A 24,961-nucleotide genomic window follows, 5' to 3' on the forward strand; every position below is an offset into this window, starting at 1 on the left:
GTAGAGAGGACTAATAAGGGAATACTATTTCAGCTGAATTATGGAATGGGGGGAACTAACCAAGATAGGGTGGTCTAAACATTAAGAAGTAAAAGAAGATACATTCTGGAGCTGTACTCTTGTTAAAGTATGATTGGTTGAAATGGGCTTTATGTTTACGGCCGATGCCCTAAAACAACAGATAAACAACAGAACATTAAAAAAAAAACGTTCTTTTGAATAAGAGTAAGACTTGTAAACACCATTCTGTGGATACCAGAGCTCTTTTGACTTAAGCATTTAATCTTGTTCTCAAAGACAAAGGTCCACCAGATTATCATTTGTTGTCTGGTCACTCCACACTCATAACTGTCCCTATATAATGAGTGGCACCCCCTTAACCTGCTAGGTAGTTCTAGTGTAAACAGCCACACTTGAAGCAAGTATCTTCCTCTACTAAAGGTAAGTTTTTTCAAGGTTTTTATGGTACTGGTTGTACAGTTTTTCCAAGTCTTATTCCTTTATTCCAGTAATATTTTATATTTCTTTGAACTCCCTTCTTTCCAAATCTGTATGATTTACAAGGCTAAGGTGGTTTAAGTTTTTTTAATAATATAATTTGATCCAACCTAGAATTTCACTAATTTATTATTAACAATTTTAATTTAATTACATTCTTTCTTATTTTTGCACTCTTTGCTATTATAACAATATCCTATGCTAAAGTATTTCAACTACTATTTAGAGTGTTATGCAGTTCCCCCCCCCCCCAGGTCTGAAGATAGTGTTCAGTAGAACCTTGAAACATTGCCAATATTCTAAGTGAAGATCGATGTGTTTACAATTTAAAATATATTTACATGGTACAAAGTTGCACTTATTTGTCATTTTAGTCTATACATATGACTTACCATGTAGAGTCCTCTTTCCACAAGAAGAAGAGACAATACCAGAAAAATATCAAACTACTTGAACAGCTTTCATGCATTTTATTAAGGTAATTCATAATAGCAATCTGAAATGTTTTACAAATGAAGACTTTTTGCATAGCAGAATATATACATATTTGAAATAATTTCTTCAGTTTTTAAGTTTCCAGTAAACTTAAGTCTGAGTGAAAACATCATGACAAAATAAACATATATGCTTAGAACTTCCATATGTTTATCAAGAGTTCTGAACATCTTCTATTACAAGCTAATTGTGCTTGTCATTTGTATGCAGCCAGTTTGGAGGAACTTTTTGAAAGAATGCATTAATTCCTTCTTGAGCATCCTTGAGTTGCAGATTATTCACCATCACTTTTTCTCCTTCCCTGAAATGGAATTTGTAAAGGTCAGTCAAGAAAGGTTTGCATAGATTTTTAATCATATCACACTATATATAAATAATTTTTTTGTTTTTTTTTTAATAGAGAAGAATAATCAAACCACAAAGAACTTTAGAAGTTGCCACTTCTTTGATTGCTAGCACAGAAAAGTAATAAATTTCTTGTCATTAAATAAAAATTGGTGAGATGTAGAGTACAATTATCATATAAAATATGCCTAAATGACATTTGTCAGAAATTGTTTGATTATTCCAATCTGTTTCTATAATATTTATTTGCATCCATTTTTTACAAAATGGGCAAATTGAATAAAATGACATCTTTTCAAAAGGCACTTATTACCCAAATTGTGAAACTACCAGTACAACCTGCCTTGCAGCACCATGAATATACTGTATTTACATATTTCAATACATTGTATTGGAATACGTAAATTCAATACAATGTACATTATTGGGTCTACAGTATAGTGAATCAGATTGATCCGATACTCCCATTAACAAAACCATATTGTAATTTAAGTATAACTTCATTCCTATCAAGATGATCCTACAGTAATTCTTTAACCACTGAATCCATTTTTTCCCTGCAACAGAAGTCAGCTTTGTGGTCCGTGATTACTCAGTTTTTTTCTTTGATCCTCCCCTTAGTGATTAGGAGAGACATTTGCATATCTCCGAGCTATAGGACTCACTCTGAATCCATAGGATGCTCTTGTAATTATGGCCAATGGGTTTCCTGCTTCTTTTAATAACTGGATAGATCCAATCAGCTCCAGATTCCTTATTTTCTTTTAGCTTTGACAGTTTGTTTTCTGCTTTCTTTTTGGTTATCACAAAGTCATTTAGCTTCCAGTTATACTTTAGTATACTTCTGATATTCCCATTCCTGAAAACTTATTGCAAATGGAGATGCAAAATATTTAATTTATCAGAAACTTAAACAGGATTATTGATAGTTATGTCATTCATGTCTATTGGGCTAATGTGGTTCATCCCTTTCCTTCCAGTGTCGACATGAGCAAAGAATTCTTTGAATTCTTAACAAAGAATGCAAAGAGGTAGAATTTACAGGTGGAATTTTTCTCAGCCTGGTCTGTGCTTGTGAACAGGAGAGATAGCTTCTACAGGGGTGGGATACATTTAAATAGAAAGGGTGCAAGAATATTTGATGATGCTATTGAGACAGTGTTAGGTGGGTTGGAAAACTGCTAGTTTGGGGGATACATGGACTAATAGATTAACATTAGCCGCTGGAAGTGGTGAAAGTGATTCTTGCACTGCTTCTATTGGAATGGGCAGCAGCCTGGAAAACAAAGTGCAAGGGATTTCAGAGACTGCTGGGAGTCATTGCGGAACAAGTATATACATGGGCTGTGTTAGGGTAGGTAAGAATAGGAACAGGTGCATGTATACTTGCGTGTACACCAGTTCTAGAAGTTTGGTAAATGAATTTGAGGTGTTGGTCAAAACATCAAAGGCAGATATTGTTGGGATATCAGAGACGTGGTGTCACACAAATATAAGGAATGCAGAACTAGAATTTGGGGAGTACAACGTCTACAGAAAGGATAGACAGGATAGGAAGGGAGGAGAGGTTATGCTATTAGTTAAGAAACACATAAAATCTTAAGAAGTGCAGCCAATTGACATGGGTGGACAATGCAGTGTCGAGTCAGTTTGGTGTGACATAAGCACCGGGAAAGCAAAATTGAGAGTAGGAGCGTGTTATAGGCCTAATGACTCTGATGATTATAATAAACTGTACAGAGAAATAGAGTTGGCCAGTAAATCAGAGTGTCTTATAATCAGGGATTTTATTTTCCAGATATTGACTGGAATTTGTGGGTTGGTCACTCACACACTAGCAAGGCTTTTGGGGATTTATTGGATGATTGTTTTCTACAGCAGCATGTTCAGGAGGCAACTAGAGGGAGTAATATTCTTGATCTGATTATCAGTAGTGATTCTTCAATTAAGAATCTGCAGATAAAGGAACAACTAGGTGGCAGTGATCACAGTGTGCTGAAGTGGGATTTACTCAAAGAGGTAACTAAAATCAGGGGTAAAGGGAAGAGTTTTTGCTTTCGTAAAGGTGACTACGGTGGTCTGAGATAGTATTTAAATTCTGTATGGTGAGACCAACTGATGATGTTACCAACAGCAAATTCAAAATGGGAAGCATTCAAAGAATTAATCTTGGAAGCTACTAGGCTTTTCATACCAACAAACAAATATTGTTCAAGATTTAGGGTTAAATGGATGTCAGATGAACTAATTAGACATATGACAGAGAAGAAAAATGCATGGGATACATATAAATTAACATGTGACACAGAAGCCTATGATAGATATAAGCTGGTCTGTAACCAAGTTACAAAGGAGATTAGGCTTGTTTGTTTTTTTTTTTGGAGAATTAGCAACTAAGGCCATATTGCTCCAGGAATATGCGGTGGTCATTCCCTGACCTTTCCGCATCCTCCGTATTTGGTGGTGATGGGCTCGAACCCCGGTCTAATCAAGAAGCATGTGCTACGCACTGCTGCTCCTTCCCACCTGGCTACGGAGGCGCCTGGAGGTTAGGCAGGCGAAGGCAGATTACGAGAAACCTTTGGCAAAGGATGCAAAGAAAAACAGCAAAGAGTTCTTTACTTATGTAAACTCTAGAAGGAAGGGGATGAATCAGATTGGTCAACTTGATATCGATGGTTCAACTGTTGATGATCCTACTCAGGTAGCTAACAAACTTAATGAATATTTTGCATCGACATTCACACATGAGGAGTTATTCAGGGAGGGGAATGCCAGAGGTGTATTCAACTCTGGCAGTAAGCTCGATAATCTTATAATAACTGAGAGTAAAGTGGAGGAGAAATTGTTGAAGATAAACGTAAGAAAGGCACCTGGGATGAATGGGATCTATCCAGTTATATTAAAGGAGGCAGCAATGGAAGTAAGCAAACCGTTAGCCATAATTATGAAAGCTTCCTTGGACTCAGGGGAGGTACCCATGGACTAGACATGTGCAAATGTGACCCCAATTCACAAAGGAGAATCAAAGGGAACACAAATAATTACAGACCTGTTAGTTTAACTTCTGTTCCAGGGAAATTAATGGAGGCACTGCAGGATCATCTAGACAAGACTTCAGTTATAGCTTGGACACAGTACAGGTTTGTTAAGAAGAAGACTTATCTGACCAATTTTACTGGATATTATGATGTGGTCACAAAGAAAATGGATGCAAATAATAATTTTGATATCATATATTTCGATCTTAGAAAAGCTTTTGATACTATTGCACATGGATAAAGGGATGGTTAAGTGGGAGAAGACAGAGAGTGGTAATCAATGAACACTGGTCTTCGTGGATTAATGTTATTAGTGGAGTCCCTCAGGTTCAGTGTTGGGTCCATTGTTGTTTCCTGTATTCATTAATGATGGAATATCAGGCCTAATATCCAAGTCTGCAGACGATACGAAGGTCGGCAGGGTTTTTAATGACACTAATGATGGTACGCTGCTGCAACAGGATCTAGAAAAGTTGAGCAGATGGGCTGAAAGGTGGCAACTGAAGTTTAATATTGACAAATGTAAAGTACTGCATATGGAAAGCAGTAACCCTAGAATAACGTATCAACTGTGTGGTACTACACTGATAGTGGCAGAGAATGAAAAGGACCTGGGGGGGGGGGGGTAATTGTGCAAGCAGATTCAAAGTTTTTTGAGCAGGTCTGCAAGAGTAGCTCATGGTGTCTTGTCAATGATATACAGGAATTTTTCTTGCAGGGATAAGGAGGTGATTATTTTTTTTGTATAAGGCAATGGTCAGGCCACACCTTGAGTACTGTATACAGGTCTGGAGGCCTCATTTTAAGAAGGATGTAGAGCTGTTGGAACGAGTACAGAGAAGGACAACAAGATTAGTGAATGGAACAAAGGGTTACTCTTATGGAGAAAGGCTTAAGTTTTGCAAATTGGAGACTAGGCACCTGTGAGGTGATCTGGTTGAGGTGTATAAAGCCTTGAATGGTGTGATCATGCTCAATGCTGATGGGATTCTACCTCTTGCTCAGAATAATCGCCTGAGAGAGCCTAAATTCAAATTGAGGAAAGAATTGTACGATAGCATTTGCGAAAGTTTCCCTTTATCCAGTGGCTGGTTGATTGCTGGAACAAACTTCCATCTATCGTAGAAGTTGATAGCTTATATAGATTCAAGGCAGAATCAGACAAACATATGGCGTGAATGGATGGGTGAAATCAGAAGGTTTTTTTTTTTTTTTTTTGGCTAATGCTATATAAGCTTGCTTTCTTGCATCATGTGCCTTTACTAATGCTAAAAGACTTCTCATAAGCTGGCTTAGCTTGCCTAACCTCGTAGTAGCTTGACTGCAAACTACTGTACTTTGTAGTTACTGGAGGGTGTCTGTGTTCCCTGCTAATTTATAATCATCTCATGCATTTTTCTTCTCTGCCTCTAATCTGATCAGTTCATCAGACATCCACTTAGGTCTAAATCTTTAGCCATATCCTTAGTTGGCATAAAATGCTTAGTTGCTTCTGTGATTACATCTCTGAATGCCTCCCATTGAAAAGAATTTGAAAACTATGATCATTGTAGTTACCTTTATGAAAGCAAATTCCCTTCCCTTTCCCAATGACAGCAATTGTATCTTTAAGTAAATCTCACATTAATACACTATGATCATGAAAATTCACTATCAATAATTAGATCGAGTATTGCTTTCTCTTGCTGCCTGATTTTCTGGATCTTATTGAGCCAGAAAATTTCTGCTACTGTGTGAGTGTCCAACGCATAAATTACAGTCAATATCTAGAAAGTTATAATTCTCCATTATAAGACAATCTCTACTAACCCATTCTATTTGTCTGTGTAATTGTTCATTATACAATCATTATACAGTTGTTTGGTCCATTGCAGACTCCTAATCTCAATTTATTTTTTACAGTGCATATGTCACACCAAACTGATTCAACATTGCATTGGTCATCCATATTACCTGCCTTAGATTCTATATGCTTGTTAATGAAGAGCATAACTCATCCCTTCCTCCTGTACTGTCTGCCCTTCCTGTACTGGACTTGGCATATCACAGCCAATGTTGCTAATGCACCATAAAACATAAAATCATTATCATCACTTTACTGTGTATTGTTTTTACCATAATCAATTTTCACATCCCATTTTTGTGAGTGGCACCATGTTTTCAGTATCTCTAAATCTCCATTTGATGACTAAATCAGGACTTCAAATTGATGAAATCTGTGTACTATACTCCTAGAATTAGTGTACATGTAAGAATATATGCAGCTGTTTTTGCTCTTCGTAACCATAATTTGTATTTGCTTGTCCCATGAGGACTTGCAGCAAACCATGTAATCTCCATCACCTCACTTTCCAGGTTGCCTACGTTCCAGTAGAAGCAGTGCTAGAATCACTTTCTACTGTGCTTCCATTTGCTATTAACCTATGTTTGTGTATCCCCCAAACTATCATTTTTCCGATCCATCTAACACTGGCTCAATAGCCTTAGCAAATATTCTTGTGTTCTTCTATTTAAGTGTATCCCATCCCTGTAAAAATATAAGCTACACTGGCAATTCTCTCCTTTAACAAGCACAGATCATGCTGAAAAAAATTCAATCCCATGATCCTTGCACAGTCTCTTCAAGGCTGAAATGATTGACAAGGTTCTTGTCATGTACTCCCTCCTACCATGTCTGGAGAGAATTGCAGGCACTTTAAAATTGAATCCTAACTTGTCAGTTTTTCTCAACATTGCCCTGTACCTATTAATTAAACCCCCACATATCATATTCTTAATATCATTAGTATTAATGGCTACAGCAATGTCACCAACTATGCCTGAATGATATAATAACTGCTCTACATCCTTAATTTTATTCCTTGGCAGACTTATTCTGTTTCTATTTCCACCTTTTTTTTTTTTTTTTTGAACAGTATGTTCACTTCTTGCACATTTTGCATTATAGGAACTAAACTCACTTAAAATAATATTATACTATGATTAACATTTTTTGGACAAGACAATGGTGCTCAATAAAATCCCAATGTTAGGCCTCTTCATCTTTTTGCATTTTCATGTATTTTAACATAGTTTCAGGTTACATATGACAAACCATTCAGAAGTGCATGTTTTTTTTTTTTTCCCCTGGAAATTCAGTTTAAGTTTTTTAGATTCTTCATCTAGTTTCACTTTGCTTTCAATAATTTAATGATTTAACCATATAGTCAGGAGCTAAGTTTTGTAATAGATACGCTATGCTATTTCATATTAATGTCATAATTTCTTGAAACTTAAAGCAGCAATATATACAAATGAAAAAAAAATAGCAGATATTAGTGACAATCTTGAATAGCATTAGCATTATTTATAGTAGTGGCACATGATGCAAGAAGGCAAGGTTATACAGTACCAGCCAAAAAAAAAAAAAAAAACACTTCCCATTACACCTATCCATTTGTCCCAAAAGTTAGCAATAGAAAAAGCCACATGATGCAAGAAAGCAAGCTTATATGGCATCAGCCAGAAAAAAAAAAAAAAAAACCCTTATTTCACCCATCCACTCACTCCAAATGTTTGTCAAGTTGTGCCTTGAATCTATTTAAGTTATCAACTTCAACAACGACAGATGGCAGTTTTTTCCAGCAATCAACCACCGCTGGCTAAAGGCAAACTTCCGCACATCTATATCTCTCCTACAACCGTCTTTCCTCAATTTGAACTTATGCCCTCTCAGGCGATTACTCTGACCAAGAAGAAGAATCCCATCTGCATTGAGCATGCTCAAACAATTCAACGCTTTATACACCTCGATCAGATCACCTCGCAGGTGCCTAGTCTCCAGACACTGTAATTTGCAAAACTTAAGCCTTTCTTCGTAAGAGCAACCCTTTGTTTTATTAATAATCCCCTTGTATAAGGCAACCCACTGCTTTATACAAAGGGATAATCACCTCCTTATCTCTGCTAGAAAAATTCCTGTATATCATTGACAAGACACCATGAGCTACTCTTGTAGACCGTCTGCACTGCTCAGAAAACTTCATATCTGCCTACACAATTACCCCCAGGTCCTTTTCATTCTCTACCACTGTCAGTGTGGTACCACACAGAGTTGATACATTACTCTGGGATTACTGCTTCCCATATGTAGTACTTTACATTTGTCAACGTTAAACTTCATTTGCCACCTCTCAGCCCATCTGCTCAACTTTTACAGATCCTGTTGCAACAGTGCACTGTACTTAGTGTCATTAATAACCCTGCCAACCTTCGTATGGTCTGCAAACTTGGACATTAAGCCTGATATACCATCATCAATATCATTTATAAATACAGAAAACAACAATGGACCCAACATTGAACCCTGAGGGACTCCACTAATAACATTAGTCCACGAAGACCAGTATCCATTGATTACCACTCTCTGTATTCTCCCACTCAACCATTCCTTTATCCATAGCAGCAATTTGCCTCCAATGCCACACTGCTCAAATTCGTGCAGTAGTCTTCCATGTGTAACAGTATCAAAGGCTTTTCTAAGATCCAAATATATGATATCAAAGTTATTTTTTGCATCCAGTTCCTTTGGGACTACATCATAGTTTTGAATCAAATTAGTCAGACAAGACGTTCCCTTAACAAACCCATGCAGTGTCCGAGCTATAATTGAAGTCTTGTCTAGAGGATCCTGCAATGCTTCTTTAACCAGTGCCTCCATTATTTTCCCTGGAACAGAAGTTAAACTAACAGGTGTGTAATTACCTGTGTCTCCCTTTGACCCTCCTTTGTGGATTGAGGTCACATTTGCACATCTCCAGTCCATGGGTACCTCCCCTGAGTCCAGTTAAGCTCTCATAATTATGGCTAAGGGTTTGCTTACTTATTTTGCCGCCTCCTTTAATATAACTGGAATAGATTCCATCCGCCCCAGATGCCTTTCTTGTGTTTATCTTCAACAATTTCTCTTCCACTTTACTCTCAGTTATTACAAGATTATCTAGCTTACTACCAGAGTTAAATACACCTCTGGCATTCCCCTCCCTGAATAGCTCCTCATGTGTGAATGTCGATGCCAAATATTCATTTAGTTTGTTAGCTACCTGAGTAGGATCATCATCAGTTGAACCATTGATATCAAGTGGACCAATCTGATTCCATCACCTTCCTTCTAGAGTTTACATATGTAAAGAACTCTTTGCTTTTTTTTATTTGCACCCTTTGCCAAAGATTTCTCGTGATCTGCCTTCACCTGCCTAACCTCCTTTGTAACTTGGTTACAGACTAGCTTATATCTATCATAGGCTTCTGTGTCACAAGTTAATTTATATGTATCCCATGCATTTTTCTTCTCTGTCACATGTATAATTAGTTCAACTGACATCCATTTAAGCCTAAATCTTGAAGAATATTTCTTTGTTGGCATGAAAAGCCTAGTAGCTTCCAAGATTAATTCTTTGAATGCTTCCCATTTTGAATTTGCTGTTGGTAACATTATCATTTGGTTCCACCGTATAGAATTTAAATACTGTCTCAGACCACTGTAGTCGCCTTTACGAAAGCAAAAACCCTTCTCTTTACCCGTGATAGTAGTTACCTCTTTGAGTAAATCCCACTTCAGTAAACTGTGATCACTGTCACCTAGTGGTTCCTTTATCTGCAAATTCTTGATGCATTAAGAATCACAACTGATAATCAGATCAAGAGTATTACTCCCTCTAGTTGCCTGCCGAACATACTGCTGTAGAAAACAATCATCCAATAAATCCACAAAAGCCTTGCTAGTGTGTGAGTGACCAACCCACAAATTCAATTCAGTATCCGGGAAATTAAAATCCTCCGTTATCATCATCATCAGCCATTTTCAATCCACTGCGGGATGAAGGTCTCTCCAGCAACGTCCCAGTTCCTTCTGTTTTGAGCACTGGCCATCCATTTATTACCCACAAACTCATGAATTTCATCTATCCATCTCCGCCTTTGTCTTCCAGGTTTTCTTCTAGCTCCTCTTGGGTACCATTCTGTTATTTTCTTAGTCCATCTGTCATCATGTCTCTGAGCTATGTGTCCTGCCCAAGACCATTTTAGTTCTTTAGTTTTGATAAGAATGTCCTTTACTTGAGTTTGTTGCCTAATCCACGTGTTTCTCTTCTTATCTAACAGTCTGATTCCCAATATAATTCGTTCCATTCTTCGCTGTGTAGTTCTCAGCTTCTCTTCCATTCTTTTGGTGAGTGCCAAAGTTTCACTTCCATAAGTCATGGTGGGGAGTATACATTGGTTCATTATTTTACATTTCAGACAAACTGGGATATTGCTCTTCAGTATGTGACTATATTTCCTGAATGCTATCCATCCAAAATTTATTCTTCTCTTGACTTCCAGCCATTTATCATTATTACAGCTACTAAATTGTCCCAGATAAGCATATGACTTCACCTTTTCAATTACTGCTCCTTCAATCATTATTTCTCTTTCTGTGGCATACTTGTTCATTATTACTTTTGTTTTAGTCATATTCATCTTTAGTCCAAAATCCTTACTAACTGTGCATAACTGATTAAGATTTTCCTTTAATTCTTTGGGATCGTGGTTTATGACCACAATGTCATCAGCAAATCGTAAATGGTTTAGGTACTCTCCATTCACATTGACTCCTTTCTGCGACCAGTCTAATCTTCTGAAAGCTTCCTCAAGGGCAGCATCAAACAGCTTCGGAGATATTGTCTCTCCTTGTCGAACTCCTTTCTCAATTTTAAATTTCCTACTGTCTTTGTCTAGTCTAATAAAGGAGGTAGAACTCTCATATATTTTCTTCACAATCATAATATATGGGGTATCTATGCCTTGTCTTTCCAGTGCCCGAAACATTGCCTTATGCTGTATGGAGTCAATTGCCTTTTCATAATCCACAAATGCCAAGCATAATGGTGTCTTATATTCATTTGCTTTCTCCATTAGCTGTGATATTACATGAAGGTGATCCATAGTTGAGAATCCTATCCTAAAGCCAGCTTGCTCTTTTGGTTGATTCTCATCAAGTATTCTTTCTAATCTGTTAGTAATGACCCTTGTGAACAACTTGTAGATGTGGGATAACAAGCTAATTGGTCTATAATTTCCAATTTCTGATTTATCTCCTTTCTTATGCAGCAAAACTATGATTACATTATTCCACTGCTTAGGTGTCACACCTTTTCTAATGCACTTTGTGAAGAGCCTTGCCAGTTTTTGTGTTATGTCTCTTCCTCCCAATTTTAACAACTCTACAGTAACTTCATCTTCCCCGGGGCTTTCTGATTCTTCATTTTCTTCAATGCATGTTCTGCCTCATCAGGAAGAATATCAGGTATGTCATACATGTTGCTACTTTGCAATCCATCTTCCCCACTGCTGGCATCATTCCCCTACTCCTTGTATAATTCTCTATAGTAGTCTTCTGCTATTTGAATTATGCCTTCTCTGCTGTTTATAAGTACACCATCGCTATTCTTCAGTTTCAGTATCATTTGTCTTTCTGTATTACTGCTCATGGCTGCTGATTTAAATCCTTTGTTTTCCCTTAATGCTTGTTCTACTTTTCTTGTGTTAAATCTTCTTATGTCCTCTCTGAGTCTCTTTCTAATGGCTTTGCATAACTCAGTATACTCAATTTTCTCCCTTTTCATTTGTCATCTTCGGTTCATCATGACAAGTGTTTCTTGACTAATTTTTTCTTCTTTGGATTTCTTTTTCCCTATAGGTTTCTTGGGCTTTATCACTTTCAGAAAGTTGTAATATTCCTCGTCGATATCTTGGTCCTGATCAGTCTGCAGAAGCTCAAACTTGTTCTTAAGTTCCAGTACATACTGCTTTTTCTCCTCTTCTGATATCTCAAAGACCTTTGTATTATTTACTCGAGTCGGTTTTTTCCTTTCCTACATCTATATCAAGTGTACATCTTACCATTCTGTGATCACTTCCAACATTTACCTTATTCAGGATGGTAACATCATTCACAATATATCTTCTGTTAGTGAGGATGAAGTCGATTTCATTAGTTGTTAATCCATTTGGACTCTTCCATGTCCACTTTCTGTTCACCCTTTTCTTGAAAAAAGTGTTCATTACTGACAGTCCTTGAGATTCTGCAAATTCCACAAGTCTTTCAGTTCTTTCATTTCTTTCACCAATTCCAAAATTTCCTATAGTTCCCCTTTCTGCACTGTTTTGTCTTTTTCCAACCTTAGCATTGAAGTTGCCCATAATAATAGTGTAGTGGGTTTTCTGCTCATCTAGAAGACTCTCAATTTCGGTGTACATTTCTTCAACCTTTTCATCATCATGGCTCGATGTTGGTGCATAAATCATTATAATCTTTATCTTGTACCTCTTAGAAATCTTGAGTATTAGTCTTGACACCCTTGGTGATGTACTTTTGAATTCCAAAATGTTGTTTTTAAAATCTTTATGGACCAGAAACCCAACTCCACCTTCACTCCTTTCACTGTTTCCATTGGTGTATAGCAGATTTCCACTTGATAAACTTATAAGTGATTCATTTCTTCTTCTTGTCTCAGCCAAACCGATGATATTCCAATTCACATTTTCTAATTCCTTTTCCAGCTCTAATATCTTGTCTTCACCGATGAGTGATCTTACGTTATAACAGGCTAAGTTCATTTTCTGTGAATGGCAGCCTGGTCGTACCCAGAGATTCTTAGCACCCTCTGCTTCCACTCTGATCCTCTCACTGCCGTAAGAGGGAGAGTGAAAGCTGCTGGGGACTGAGAGCCATTTGTTTTGTCATGCTGTCATGTGCTGGAGGGTTTGGTCTTTTCCTCTTCACGCTGACCAGGCATCTTGAAGAGAACCACTCTACACGTTCCTTGCCACCTAAGTGACGTTATATAAGACATTATAAGACACTCTAATTTATTGGCCCACACTATTTCTCTGCACAATTGCTCATTATACTCATCAGATTCATTAGGCCTATAACACACACCTATTCTCATTTTTCCTTTCCCAGTGCTTATGTCACACCAAACAGACTCAACATTGCATTGTCCACCCACATCAATTGGATGAACTTACTTAGTTTTTGTGTGTTTCTCCCTTCCTGTCCTGTCCATCCTTTCTGTACACATTGTACTCCCCAAATTCCAGTTCTGCACTGCTTATGTCTGTGTGACACCATGTCTCTGATATCCCAACAATATCTGCCTTTGATGTCTTGACTAGCACTTCAAGCTCATCGAATTTATTAACTATACTCCTAGCATTGGTGTACATGCACCTGTTTCTACTCTTAGTTATCCTAACACAGCCCATGTATTTACTTGTTCCACTATGACTCCCAGCAGTTCTGGAAATTCCCACTGCCTTGCTTTTCAGGCTGCTGCTCAATTGCATTTCAACAGAAGTAGTGCAAGACTCACTTTTACCTCTGCCAGTGGCTACTGTTAATCTATTAGCATTAGTAGAGGCATTTGATGCAAGAAAGCAAGCTTATGCAGCATCAGCCAAAAAAAAAAAAAAACCCCACTTCACCCCTCTGTTCATTCAAAATACCTGTCCAGCTGAGCCTTAAACTTATTTAGGCTATCAACCTCCACTACAAGGGATGGAAGTCTGTTCCACCAACCTACCACCAGCTGGCTAAAGGCAAATTTCCACACGTCTATCCTACATCTGTCTTTCCTCAATTTGAATTTATGCCCTCTCAGGTGATTATTCTGAGCGAGAGGAAGAATCCCATCAGCATTGAGCATGCTCAAACCATTCAAGGCTTTATACACCTCTATCAGATCACGTCGCTGGTTCCTAGTCTCCAGAGACTGTAATTTGCAAAACTTAAGCCTTTCTTCGTAAGAGCACCCCTTTGTTCCATTCACTAATCTTGTTGCCCTTCTCTGTACTCGTTCCAGCAGCTCTACATCCTTCTTGAAATGAGGCCTCCAGACCTGTATACAGTACTCTAGGTGTGGCCTGACCATTGCCTTATACAAGGGAATAATCACCTCCTTATCCCTGCTGGAAAAATTCCTGTATATCGTTGACAATACTCCATGAGCTACTCTTGCAGCCCGTCTGCACTGCTCAGAGAACTTCATATCTGCCTGCACAACCACCCCCAAGTCCCTTTCATTCTCTACCACTGTCAGTGTAGTACCACAGAGTTGATACATTGCTCTGGGGTTGCTGTTTCCCATGTGTAGTACTTTACATTTGTCAATGTTAAACTTCATTTGCCACCTCTCAGCCCATCTGCTCAACCTTTCCAGATCCTGTTGCAGCAGCATAGTGTCAGTAGTGTCCTTGACAACCCTGCCAACCTTTGTATCGTCTGCAAACTTCGACATTAAGCTTGATATACCATCAATCAATATTATTTATAAATACAGAAAACAATAATGGACCCAACACTGAGCCCTGAGGGACTCCACTAATAACATTAGTCCACGATGAGATATTAGTCCGTGTATCCCCCCAAGCTAGCAGTTTTCTGACCCACATAACTCTGCCTCGATAGCATCAGCAAATATTCTTGCACCTTTTCTATTTAAGTGTATCCCATCCCTGTAGAAGCAGTCTCTTCTGTTAGCAAGTACAGACCAGGTTGAGAAAAATTCTACCCCTTGAGCCTTGCACAATCTCTCCAGGGCAGAATTGATTTCAACACTAACTTGGCTTTTTTTCAGCATTGTCTTGTACTTGTTAAGTAATTCTGCCGGTCTCCTACTCTTAATATCATTAGTGCCAACATGCACAACAATATCACCCTTTGTGCCCTCAAAGGATATCTGCCTTGGTATCTGCCCTAGAACGTCATCAACCTTTGCCCCTGGCAGACATACCCTGGTCCTGTTCCATCTATCCTTTTTGCACAATTTGTTCCCCATTTCCCTGACAATAGAGTTACCTACAACAACTAGTTCCTTTGGGACCAGCACATTCTGCCTTGGCGGTTGCTGCTATGTTGCACGATGTTTAAGCTCTGGCATTGATGTGGGCAGCTGAGAGCTCGATGGGCCCTCAATTTAAATCCTTTGAGGGCATCCACCCTGTCCTTCAAGCTCTCATATAAGCCCGTAACAATGCCGAGTTGTCGCCTGATTTCTTTGCACTCCTTACATCGCACACAGATAAAGACATTCCCCTTGGCAATATCATGTCCCGTTTCTGATTGCTCCACAAACGTCAAACAAGCAGTGCATTTCAATAGACTGTGATTCAGAGGGCAACTACTCCCCTCAGTTCTCCCCTGAGCCACAGCACTTCCACTAGTTTGAGCCTTTTGCATTGCTGCTCTGGTCTGAGTCATGATTTCTATTCAAGTTCAATAAAATTCCAATTCAAAATATAACCCTAAACCTATATCCCAATATAGGTTTAGGGTTATAACACTATATATATGTATTTCGGTATCGAATATTATCTCCGAGTTTTGTTATATTACTTTCTTATCTCCTGTTAACAAATTGTATCAATTCACGACGCCACGGTTGTAATAACTAGGTTGCTATATATATTGAGTTAAAAAAGTACAATTCAATTGACAATGAAATTTAATAAGATTAATAAATTTTACTGATTAATTAAAACTACTATGATCACTATCTAGTTTTCCGTTAAACCTTATGCTAGCACATGTTGTATCGTATAACAATGGCGGCAAGTTACGAATGGTTAATCTATGGACACAAGGCATTATTTACTTTCCAAATCGTGCTATCTAAATTCAAAATAAACCACGGAGCTTGGCTATGTCTATAAGCTACTTATAAAAAATAATTTAATCTAACAATTAAGTCAATAAAGCGGCTAAGTATAATTAAAAACTTGTTGTTCGTGGGAGCTGCAAAACCTGTCCACACATGGATTTGATACCCTACAAAATCTCTACCTAAATTCAATTTAAACTTAAGTATTGTTAATAGGAATATAAAATAACTCTAAAAAATAAATTAATATGCCAATAAAAAGCAAAAACTTCTCTATTTGCTGGAGCCGTAAAAACTTCTCCTGTTCACATGTACTCTTGCACCCACTCTCAAGTTTGTCTAGCTCTTCCTTGAATTTATTTAAATTGTCAACTTCCACAATGACAGATGGAAGTTTATTCCTGCAATCAACCACTCCCTGGCTAAAGGCAAATTTCCTCACATCTATTCTGCAACTCTTTCCTCAATTTGAATTTATGCCCCCTTGAGTGCATAATCTTAGCATGAGAAAGAATCCCATCATCACTGAGCTTGCTCAAACCATTCAAAGGAATTTGAAGGACAAAGGGCCCAACTGAAGCATTAAAAAAACAAGGCAAAAGACCAATGATTTCCTGAAGAAAAAAATTATTAGGGTACACTCAAATTTAGAAATTGACAGTGGGTTTCACAAACCCACTGTCAGTTTCCAAAGCAAGAATAGTATCTTTTCAGTTTAGTAGAAATTATTCTCAGACTATACATGAAGAAGTCAATCTATAGAATAATAGATATGGTGCACTTACCTTCCATAATTCAATAAATCAGTACTGCCTGATATGATCAAATTTATTTGTCTAATAATGGTTAAAAGAATCTATAAAAATTCTAGTTGAAAATAATAACACTTTAGGTTAATAAAAAAAAATAAATATAATGGAAATGACTGACAACTATTTTGAATGCCAGTTACATAGCTGCCAGCCTCTGACTTTTGTGGGAAGCAGGGGATTTTTTTTTTTTTTTTTTTTCAGATTATCATACCCGTGATTTTTCTGGAAAAATCATGGTATAACTGTTTGAAAGGATTACACGACAACAACTGATTATCATTCTTTCAATAAAAATACTGTTGCAGACTTTGCCCTCTTCAGCATTATAGAATCAAAGTTTTATTTATACCAATAGCTCTGCTCTCTGGACTTGGCTGTCTAAAGCATTTCTAGTTTCATCAGAAAGAGAAAATCTGAAGTAAGTTTTTGTTTTTTTTCACCTGTTAAGTTGTGAATATCCTATTTATCCTATTATCGGAGCCTAATATCCTATCAGGCTCCGATTTCTTCCTCACTCAGATAAGGTGCAACTGGAGCTTCTGCACCACACCACCTCAAACCAAGCAGTTAGGTTATTTGCTCCAAGACTGCCACTAAGTACGTTATAAGCAGCCTTTGCTTTTTGTTCTGAAAATGCTGCTAATTCAAGGTTATTTAGTGATCTCATCTTTTCCAGCAGTTTTCAGTTGCTGTTGAGCTTACTTTCTCTCATGCTAATCCAATATTGTGTGCAATGACTTTCAGTGTTAATGTTTTCAGAAATTCTATAACTTGAATTTTCTGGAAAAATCATGGTATGATAACTGTTTGAAAGGATTACACAACAACTACTGATTATCATTCAGGTTCACAACACCAACACCTTGCTGGTTCACAACACCAGCAAGTAGCTGACCATGACAGTAGGCTTTTAAAGGCTCAAATAATGCTTCTGATTCATGGGCTGAATTAGTGCAGTTGTGCTCCTTGGCAGAATGGAAACTCTGAACTCGTCATCTTTTGATTTCAGGACATCAGCTGAGGGACGAGCCAGGCAGTGATCTAACAGTAACAGAGCCTTTTCTTCAAGTTTTTTTTTTGGAAAAAAAGTGGCATCTCACAGATAGTACAAAATCACCTTCAAACCATGAAGCAAAAATATCAGTATCATTCAAGCACTGGAACTGTTTTTGTAAATCACAGGTAGAGATTTTTTACCACAGGTAGAGATTAATTAATGTTGATATGCTTAAAACACTGGGGAATTTGACTTTTACTAATGCACAATGGCTTCTACTTGTGATTTCTAGTCTTGTTTGTGCAGAGTAACACAATAATTCTCTCTTTGTTAGGTCCCTTTTAAATATCCAATGACTTGTTGGGGAGCAGTTTGTATTACAGTGCTGTTTCGTTACAGTTATACAACTGTTCATCTGTGAACAGTTGTATATAACTGTGCCAATGAACAGTTGTATAATTGTTCATTGGCACACATTTTCACAAAGTCTAGTTTTCATTCTTTGGAGGCCTACTTCATCTTCTACAGAGTCTAAGAATGAAGGCAATTTTCTTCATCTTTCATCCAACCACGGATCGTTCCTTCTGGAATTCCACACTTGTAAAATATACTTCATTTTGTTTTGCCACTCTTAACTCTTTTGATAATCTTTAACTTTTCTTCAACTGTATAATTCATTTGGTCGCCATTACTTCAACCCTACTGATTTACTAATTTTGCCATGTATTTATTTCTGATTCCCTAGAATTTACCATGTTTTGAGAAAACTAAATCAAAAGCAAACTGTATGGCCTATCATAGTGCCATAGAGAATTCATGTGATTTCTCCATAAATGACTTGTCAGTTCATGTATATTTTTGTCTAGTTTAGCCCTTAGCAGTTTTTGTTATCTTACGTGTAACTTCCATTTGAAGAAAGGATGTCACATATTGTTTACAAAAATTTACTTTGCAACTAACGCAATACACTTGATGAATGGTAGCTGTATTCCCCTCCAGAGGTAGCTGTTTGTAATTGGTGTTCCACTGATATATACTGTCTTACTGCATCTCTAGCTGAGGGGAGAAACTGGGTGTCTACAGTAATTACTCTCTGATGAGTCCCTATTGTTTACAAAAATTACTCTGCAACTGAATGTATCAAAGCGAATATACAGCCAATTTTTAGCCAATTTCTCCCCTTGTTAATATGGTAATAGGATGTACAGTAGACTAAGTATACAGTATTCACTTTTCCCAGTTTACAGTATGAAATTGCTATTTCTTTGAACAAATTACTTTTTTTTTCATAATTCACTTTGATAGATATGATTATACCTGGAGTACATACGAAACCACAGTATGAAGTGGTGTGTTATATCGACGTTGCACTGTATTTTTAAAGTGCAACCTGAGCACTCTACATTGGGCAACCTTCATTTTATTCAATTTACTCTCCCAAAATTTTATTTCAGTTTGTGACAGCTTTTCCTAGTCAAGGAAACAACAATCTGTAAATTAAAAATTTTCTTCCATTCACTCAATTTTTCATTTCTGGAAACCCCTAAACCTGCAAAGGAACATATTGTTTCACTTTTTCTTTCTTTGCATTTTCCTCCTTTTCCAGTTACAGGCTGGCCTCGATTAATGCGATTAATTCATTCCGCAAGCGCATCGCGCAAAACAGAAACGTGTTAATCAAATATAATAATCAATAGGAAAAATAATTGGTCCTTGACCTTCTGGAATGTCCATAAAGAATTTTAAAAATACCTTTTTAACTGTATACAATGTAAAAGATAATGAAAATAATTATGGAATTAAATGTTTATTGCATAAAACATGGTTCTCAAACTGTGCGCCGTGGAATATTTTAAATTTTCAATGGAAACACAGTGATACTTGACATCTGTTGGACACTGCGCGAACTACTAGCTCGAGGTAGTTCACAGTTTCAGAATTTCTTATTAAGTTGTTTGGACCTGACTACTAAACGGAACTGTTAGGTATTTCTTTTGGTCTGGGTGTGCCTTGAAAAAATTACTGAGACGCTATGGGCGTCGTGAACTGAGAAAGTTTGGGAACCTCTGACATAAAATACACAATGAAGAAATGACTGTTGCGGAAATATCTGAATAGTGTGTTGACTTTCTCTTTTCATCACTCAATTTCCGATAGCCGACAACCATCTTCTCTTGGCCCTGGCGAAATAAATATCGCAGAGAACCTCAAACCTTTTGTTTGAGGTTCTATGCGATATGAAAGGTTTCATCTAATTCTTTTACAGTCTAATTCTTTTACAGTTATCTCCTTTGCAGTAACATTTTCATCTGGCTCATTTAAAAATTTGAATTTTTATGCAAGTATGCATTGTCTTTATTAGCAGGAGACAAACAAGTAACACATCTTCTTCCGATGGTTGATAGAACACACTGAGGTGGGCAGCAGGCAAGCGTTTGTTTATTGTCCGTACGACTCGCGGTAAGCTTAATGCGCGATTCAAATCTTTTTCAACTATCGCAAAAAAAAAAAAAAAAAAATCGCGTAAAGCGAAAAGTGGTATAATTTTTCAAATAGCGTTAACTGAAAATCGCGTTAATCGAACTCACGTTATGCGAGGCCTGGCTGTATTCTTTTCTACATGGGTGAACTTTATATTGCTATGTATTTTAAAATTTTTGAGCTAGACTTTCTGTCCGGCCAGCGTCAACAAGAATATTTATCATATTTTATTTCTGACCTCCCTCTATAATAAAAAAGGCCATTATTAATTTAATAAAATTTTAAAATTTAAAATACAAAAAGATTATATATATTTTTAAATTTCTAAATCAAATTTAACAAAACTATTAAAAGAATACACTTTTCTTTTTTTGAAAATCATTTAAAGTAAAGAAATATGGTTTAAGGATTTTCTACAAAGCTATTTATATAACAGAAATTTTATGAAAAAAGATCCAGAAAGAAAGTATAAAAAAATATGAATAGCTCAAGTAAATTTAGGGAAAAAACTGGAGGTGTATGAGAGTTAGAACACATCACCAAACAGGTAAAATAAAAGCCTCAATTTTGTACATAACTATAAGCAAAGTTAGTTTCCTACAAAAAAGCATCAATTTGATATTGAGTTGCTTCAGTACTACACCAGCACTTCTAATAAAAAAATATGCTGTCCTCAAAAGAGAGGCATGCTTTTGTTGATTTCAAATATGTGCCACTGTCCATTTCAGCATACATTTATTAGTGTCACACTGTTAGGTAAGCAATTACCACTAGTGAAAGACCTGAAAACTCAGTGATGAGATATATCCATAATACTGTAAGTAAGATTATCAATCATACAAAAAGTTAAAAAAAAGTGGATTTAGAGCATAGGCCTCGGGCCTGTCCAGCTAACTGGAATGGGAGTCCCTCTTAACTTAATTAATATTTGCAACATTTTAAGGAACTCTTTAGTGCATTAACATGCATTAATTTTTTTAAAAATTTCCAATAAAGCATTATTATTGTCACTATTATTATTTATAATAATAATAACTGACATAAAACTTCTACTACTGAATTTTGTTTATATTCTGGCTCAACCACATTGGTCAGAGGAGTTCATAAGTAGCCTTTTGACAAGAATATAATCATTATCCATATTCAGAAATCATGTGGGTTGGAATCACAGTCAATTCAAATGCCCATGTTACTGCACTCTTGTGTTAACCACTTGGCTATGTCAGTCCTTTTATGTGTATAACAGGGTGTCCATAAAGGTTCTGAGTTAGTTCATTGGGGGACCAAGGGATCAGGACAGACTATTTTTTATTATGACAGCAATCTTTTACTATGATTTTTGAAAACATTAAAATTAAATGCATATTTTCTTAAGTGGGCCCCCTCGAAACATCTGCCCTTAACTGTCACTTTTGGGTATCCCCCTTCCAAATTTAAATGACAAAAGTTAACACAGAAAACTAATAAAATTTTAAATATTATTATTAGTGATATATGAGCAGTAAATATAAAAATATTTAACATGAACATAAAATGAAATTCTTTGTTCTTACAGAAATTTTTCTTTTACACTACACTGCTAGTTTATTTACACATGCACTACTGCAGAAATAAATATTTTCTGCAATTCCTTATCGATTGACAATATCTTGCAAGGCACAGTTTGCACAAAATATGCTACAATTTCAAATTATATATTTCAGACGGAAAAAAATTGAAAATTTCAAATAGATCTTACTTACTGATAAGCTAATAATATATTCTGTTGTAACTGCTGATAGTAAAAACCTTTACCCATAGCAAGGACTGACCTGCTTTTAGTTACAATAGCTTTAACTATCTCTTCAGTCTGTAGAAGACAAATAGAAAGATATTCATTTTATACATGGTAAAACTATTGTATTTGGTTGTTTGTTATAATAAGAAACTTAAGTGTTAAGTTTAACAAAACTAATGATTACAAAATTTACTCTTTATATATAATCATATATAAAGATACGAGGTTTGATCAAAACGTTTGGTGAATGATCTTATAATTCTGGAATGCATAGTTGTAGCTAAAAGGTTTGTTAGTGGGACTCGTGACTACATCTTTAGAGCATGCATATCCTAAGTGTTAACTTTTTGCTACCTGCTAATCTAGTGGAAAGCTAAATTTTTCTGCATTGTGTGTACTGAAAATTACAAAATTTGAAGAACATAAAAACATTAAAATTCATTGTAAACTTGGAAAGTCAGCTAAGAAAAAAACTGAAATGCTCAACACAGTTCATGAAGATAGTACTATGACTAAAAACAACAGTTCAAAGGTTTCATGACAGATACACATTTTGCTTGAAGGTGAAGAAAGAAGTGGTCACCAATCAACATCCAAAAATGATCAAAACTTCAAAGAAATCTGCACCATCATTTGATCAGATTGGCAACTGACCATTTGAGAAATTGCTGGAGACATCTCTTTCATTTAAGGCCATTTTGATTAAGCATTTGGGCATGAGGTAAGTGAATACCAAGTTTCTTCCACAAATTCTGACTTGAGATCTAAGCAGTTGAGTCCTAATTTCACATGAGTTGCTTGAGCATGATGTATCAGATCCTTCATTTTTGACAAAAATAGTAATAGTATTTTCCATATAGTACAAGGTAGCTCCAGGCTTTTCCTACACTAGCAAAAAAAAAGAAAGAATAGAAAGAAAAGAAAAAAAAAAAAATCCAACCAAGTAGATAAGAACATCCAGTAGACCTTTCAATTTATTCACACTGTCGGCCGTAACTACCTGCAAGGACAACTTGTTCCAGCTATTAACGATTTGCTGGCTAAAAGAAAACTTCCTACAATCTAATCTAAACCTCACCTTCTGTAATTTGAATTTAAGACCTTAGTTCTGAAATTGTTTAGAACAGTAAGGATTCCACCTTCATTTTACTAATCCCTCTCAGGGCCTTATAAACCTCAGTCAGGTCACCTTTGAGGTGTTTCGTTGTCAAGCTCTGCAGCCCACATAATCAGAGTCTTTTCTCGTACAGCCATCCTGCCGATCTCACCATTCAAGCTGCTCATCTTTGGACCCTTTCAAGAAGTTCAGTCCTTTTTCAGATGAGGTCTCCATACTTGAACACAGTATTCCAAATGTGGTCTTAAAATTACCTTACAGTGGGACTGACCACCCTATCTCTACAGGATAGCTAGTTAATCATTGATAGGACACCTAGGTTTTCCTGGCTGCCTTTGTACTGTTCAGAAAACTTCATATCTACCTGTATTGTAACTCCCAGACCCCTTTCCTCCTCCACTGTTTTTAATTAAAACCCCACCAAGTGTATAATTTATTTGTAGGTTGCTATTCCCCAAGATTTATTAGCTTAAATTGGCATATTAACTTATTTTCTAGAGTAGCTTTATATTCCTAGTTACGATACTTAGTTTAAAGTTTAACTTGACAGAGATTTTGTAGGTATTACATAGTATCGGTAACGGTATCAAATCCATGTGTTACAAATGGCAGCTCCGTTGAATGAGAGGTTTTTTTTTAACCAAATTTAGTCGATTTATTAAACAATTGTTATATCAAATTATCTTCTATAAGTAGATTATAGACCTAGTCAGGATCCTTAGTTTATTCTAAATTGAGATAGCGAGATTTGGAAGCTAATCAATACTTACGAGTCCATAGAAGTACCGTTCGTGAATTCCCGCCATTTTTACACGATAGCATAAGCTTAGTGTAGTATAGTGCATAATATAATATTGTCAATTAATCAGTAAATCTATTAATCTTGATAAACTTTATTGTCAATTAAATTGTACTTTTAACTCTATATATATATATATATATATATAAAACAACTTAACCATAACAAATAATTAATACATAACTATAGTGGTACACGTGATACAGAAGTTGTATAAAGGGAACTCGTAGAAAACACTCGATACCGAAAAAATAAATATAGCGTTATAACTGTTTGGGATATAACTTAAGGATTTAATTTTGTTCTGAAATTGAAATTTTATTGAATTAAATCGGAATCATCACTCAGACCAGAGCAGCAAAGCAAAAGGCTCAAGCTAATGGGAGTGCTGTGGCTCAGGGGAGAACTGAGGGGGGCAGTTGCCCTCTGAATCACAGTCTTTTAAAATGCACTGTTTGCGGAGCAGTCGGGTACAGGCCATGATACTGCCAAGGGGGATGTCTTTGTGTGTGCACGATGTAAGGAGTGCAAGGAAATCAGGCGACAACTCAGCGTTGTTATGGGCCTTTATGAGAGCTTGAAGGACAGGGTGGATGCCCTCGAAGGAAATAAATTGAGGGCCCATCAAGCTCTCAGCTGCCGACAACAATGCCAGAGCTTGCACTTGGTCATCATGCAACACAGAGGCAGCACCCTAGGCAGAATGTGCTGGTCCCACAGGAACTAGTAGTTGTTGGAGACTCGATTGTCAGGGAAACGGGGAACGTGCTTTGTAAAAAGGATAGGTGGAATAAGACCAGGGTATGTCTGCCAGGGGCAAAGGTTGATGACGTTGTAGAGCGGATATCATCTTTTAAGGGCACAAAAGGTGATATAGTTGTACGAGTAGGAGACTGGCGGAATTACTTAGCAAGT

General features: G+C 36.7%; 1 protein-coding gene across 1 annotated transcript in view; it reads right to left on the bottom strand.

Moving 5' to 3' along the window:
- Positions 1–1,135: 1,135 nt before the first annotated feature.
- LOC150084455 (enoyl-CoA hydratase domain-containing protein 3, mitochondrial) overlaps positions 1,136–24,961 on the bottom strand; it is a 144,665-nt gene continuing 120,839 nt past the window's right edge. Inside the window, exons 8-9 of the mRNA XM_090375233.1 lie at positions 22,096–22,202; positions 1,136–1,294 (exon numbers count right to left, since the gene is read on the bottom strand). Coding sequence (XP_090231359.1) covers positions 1,177–1,294; positions 22,096–22,202 — 225 coding nt within the window. The 3' untranslated portion in view covers positions 1,136–1,176. The remainder of the gene's footprint in view (positions 1,295–22,095; positions 22,203–24,961) is intronic.

The sequence above is a fragment of the Mastigoproctus giganteus genome, chromosome 6 (genome assembly GCF_048544385.1).
Source record: "Mastigoproctus giganteus isolate SK-2022 chromosome 6, ASM4854438v1, whole genome shotgun sequence".
NCBI lineage: Eukaryota > Metazoa > Arthropoda > Arachnida > Uropygi > Thelyphonidae > Mastigoproctus > Mastigoproctus giganteus.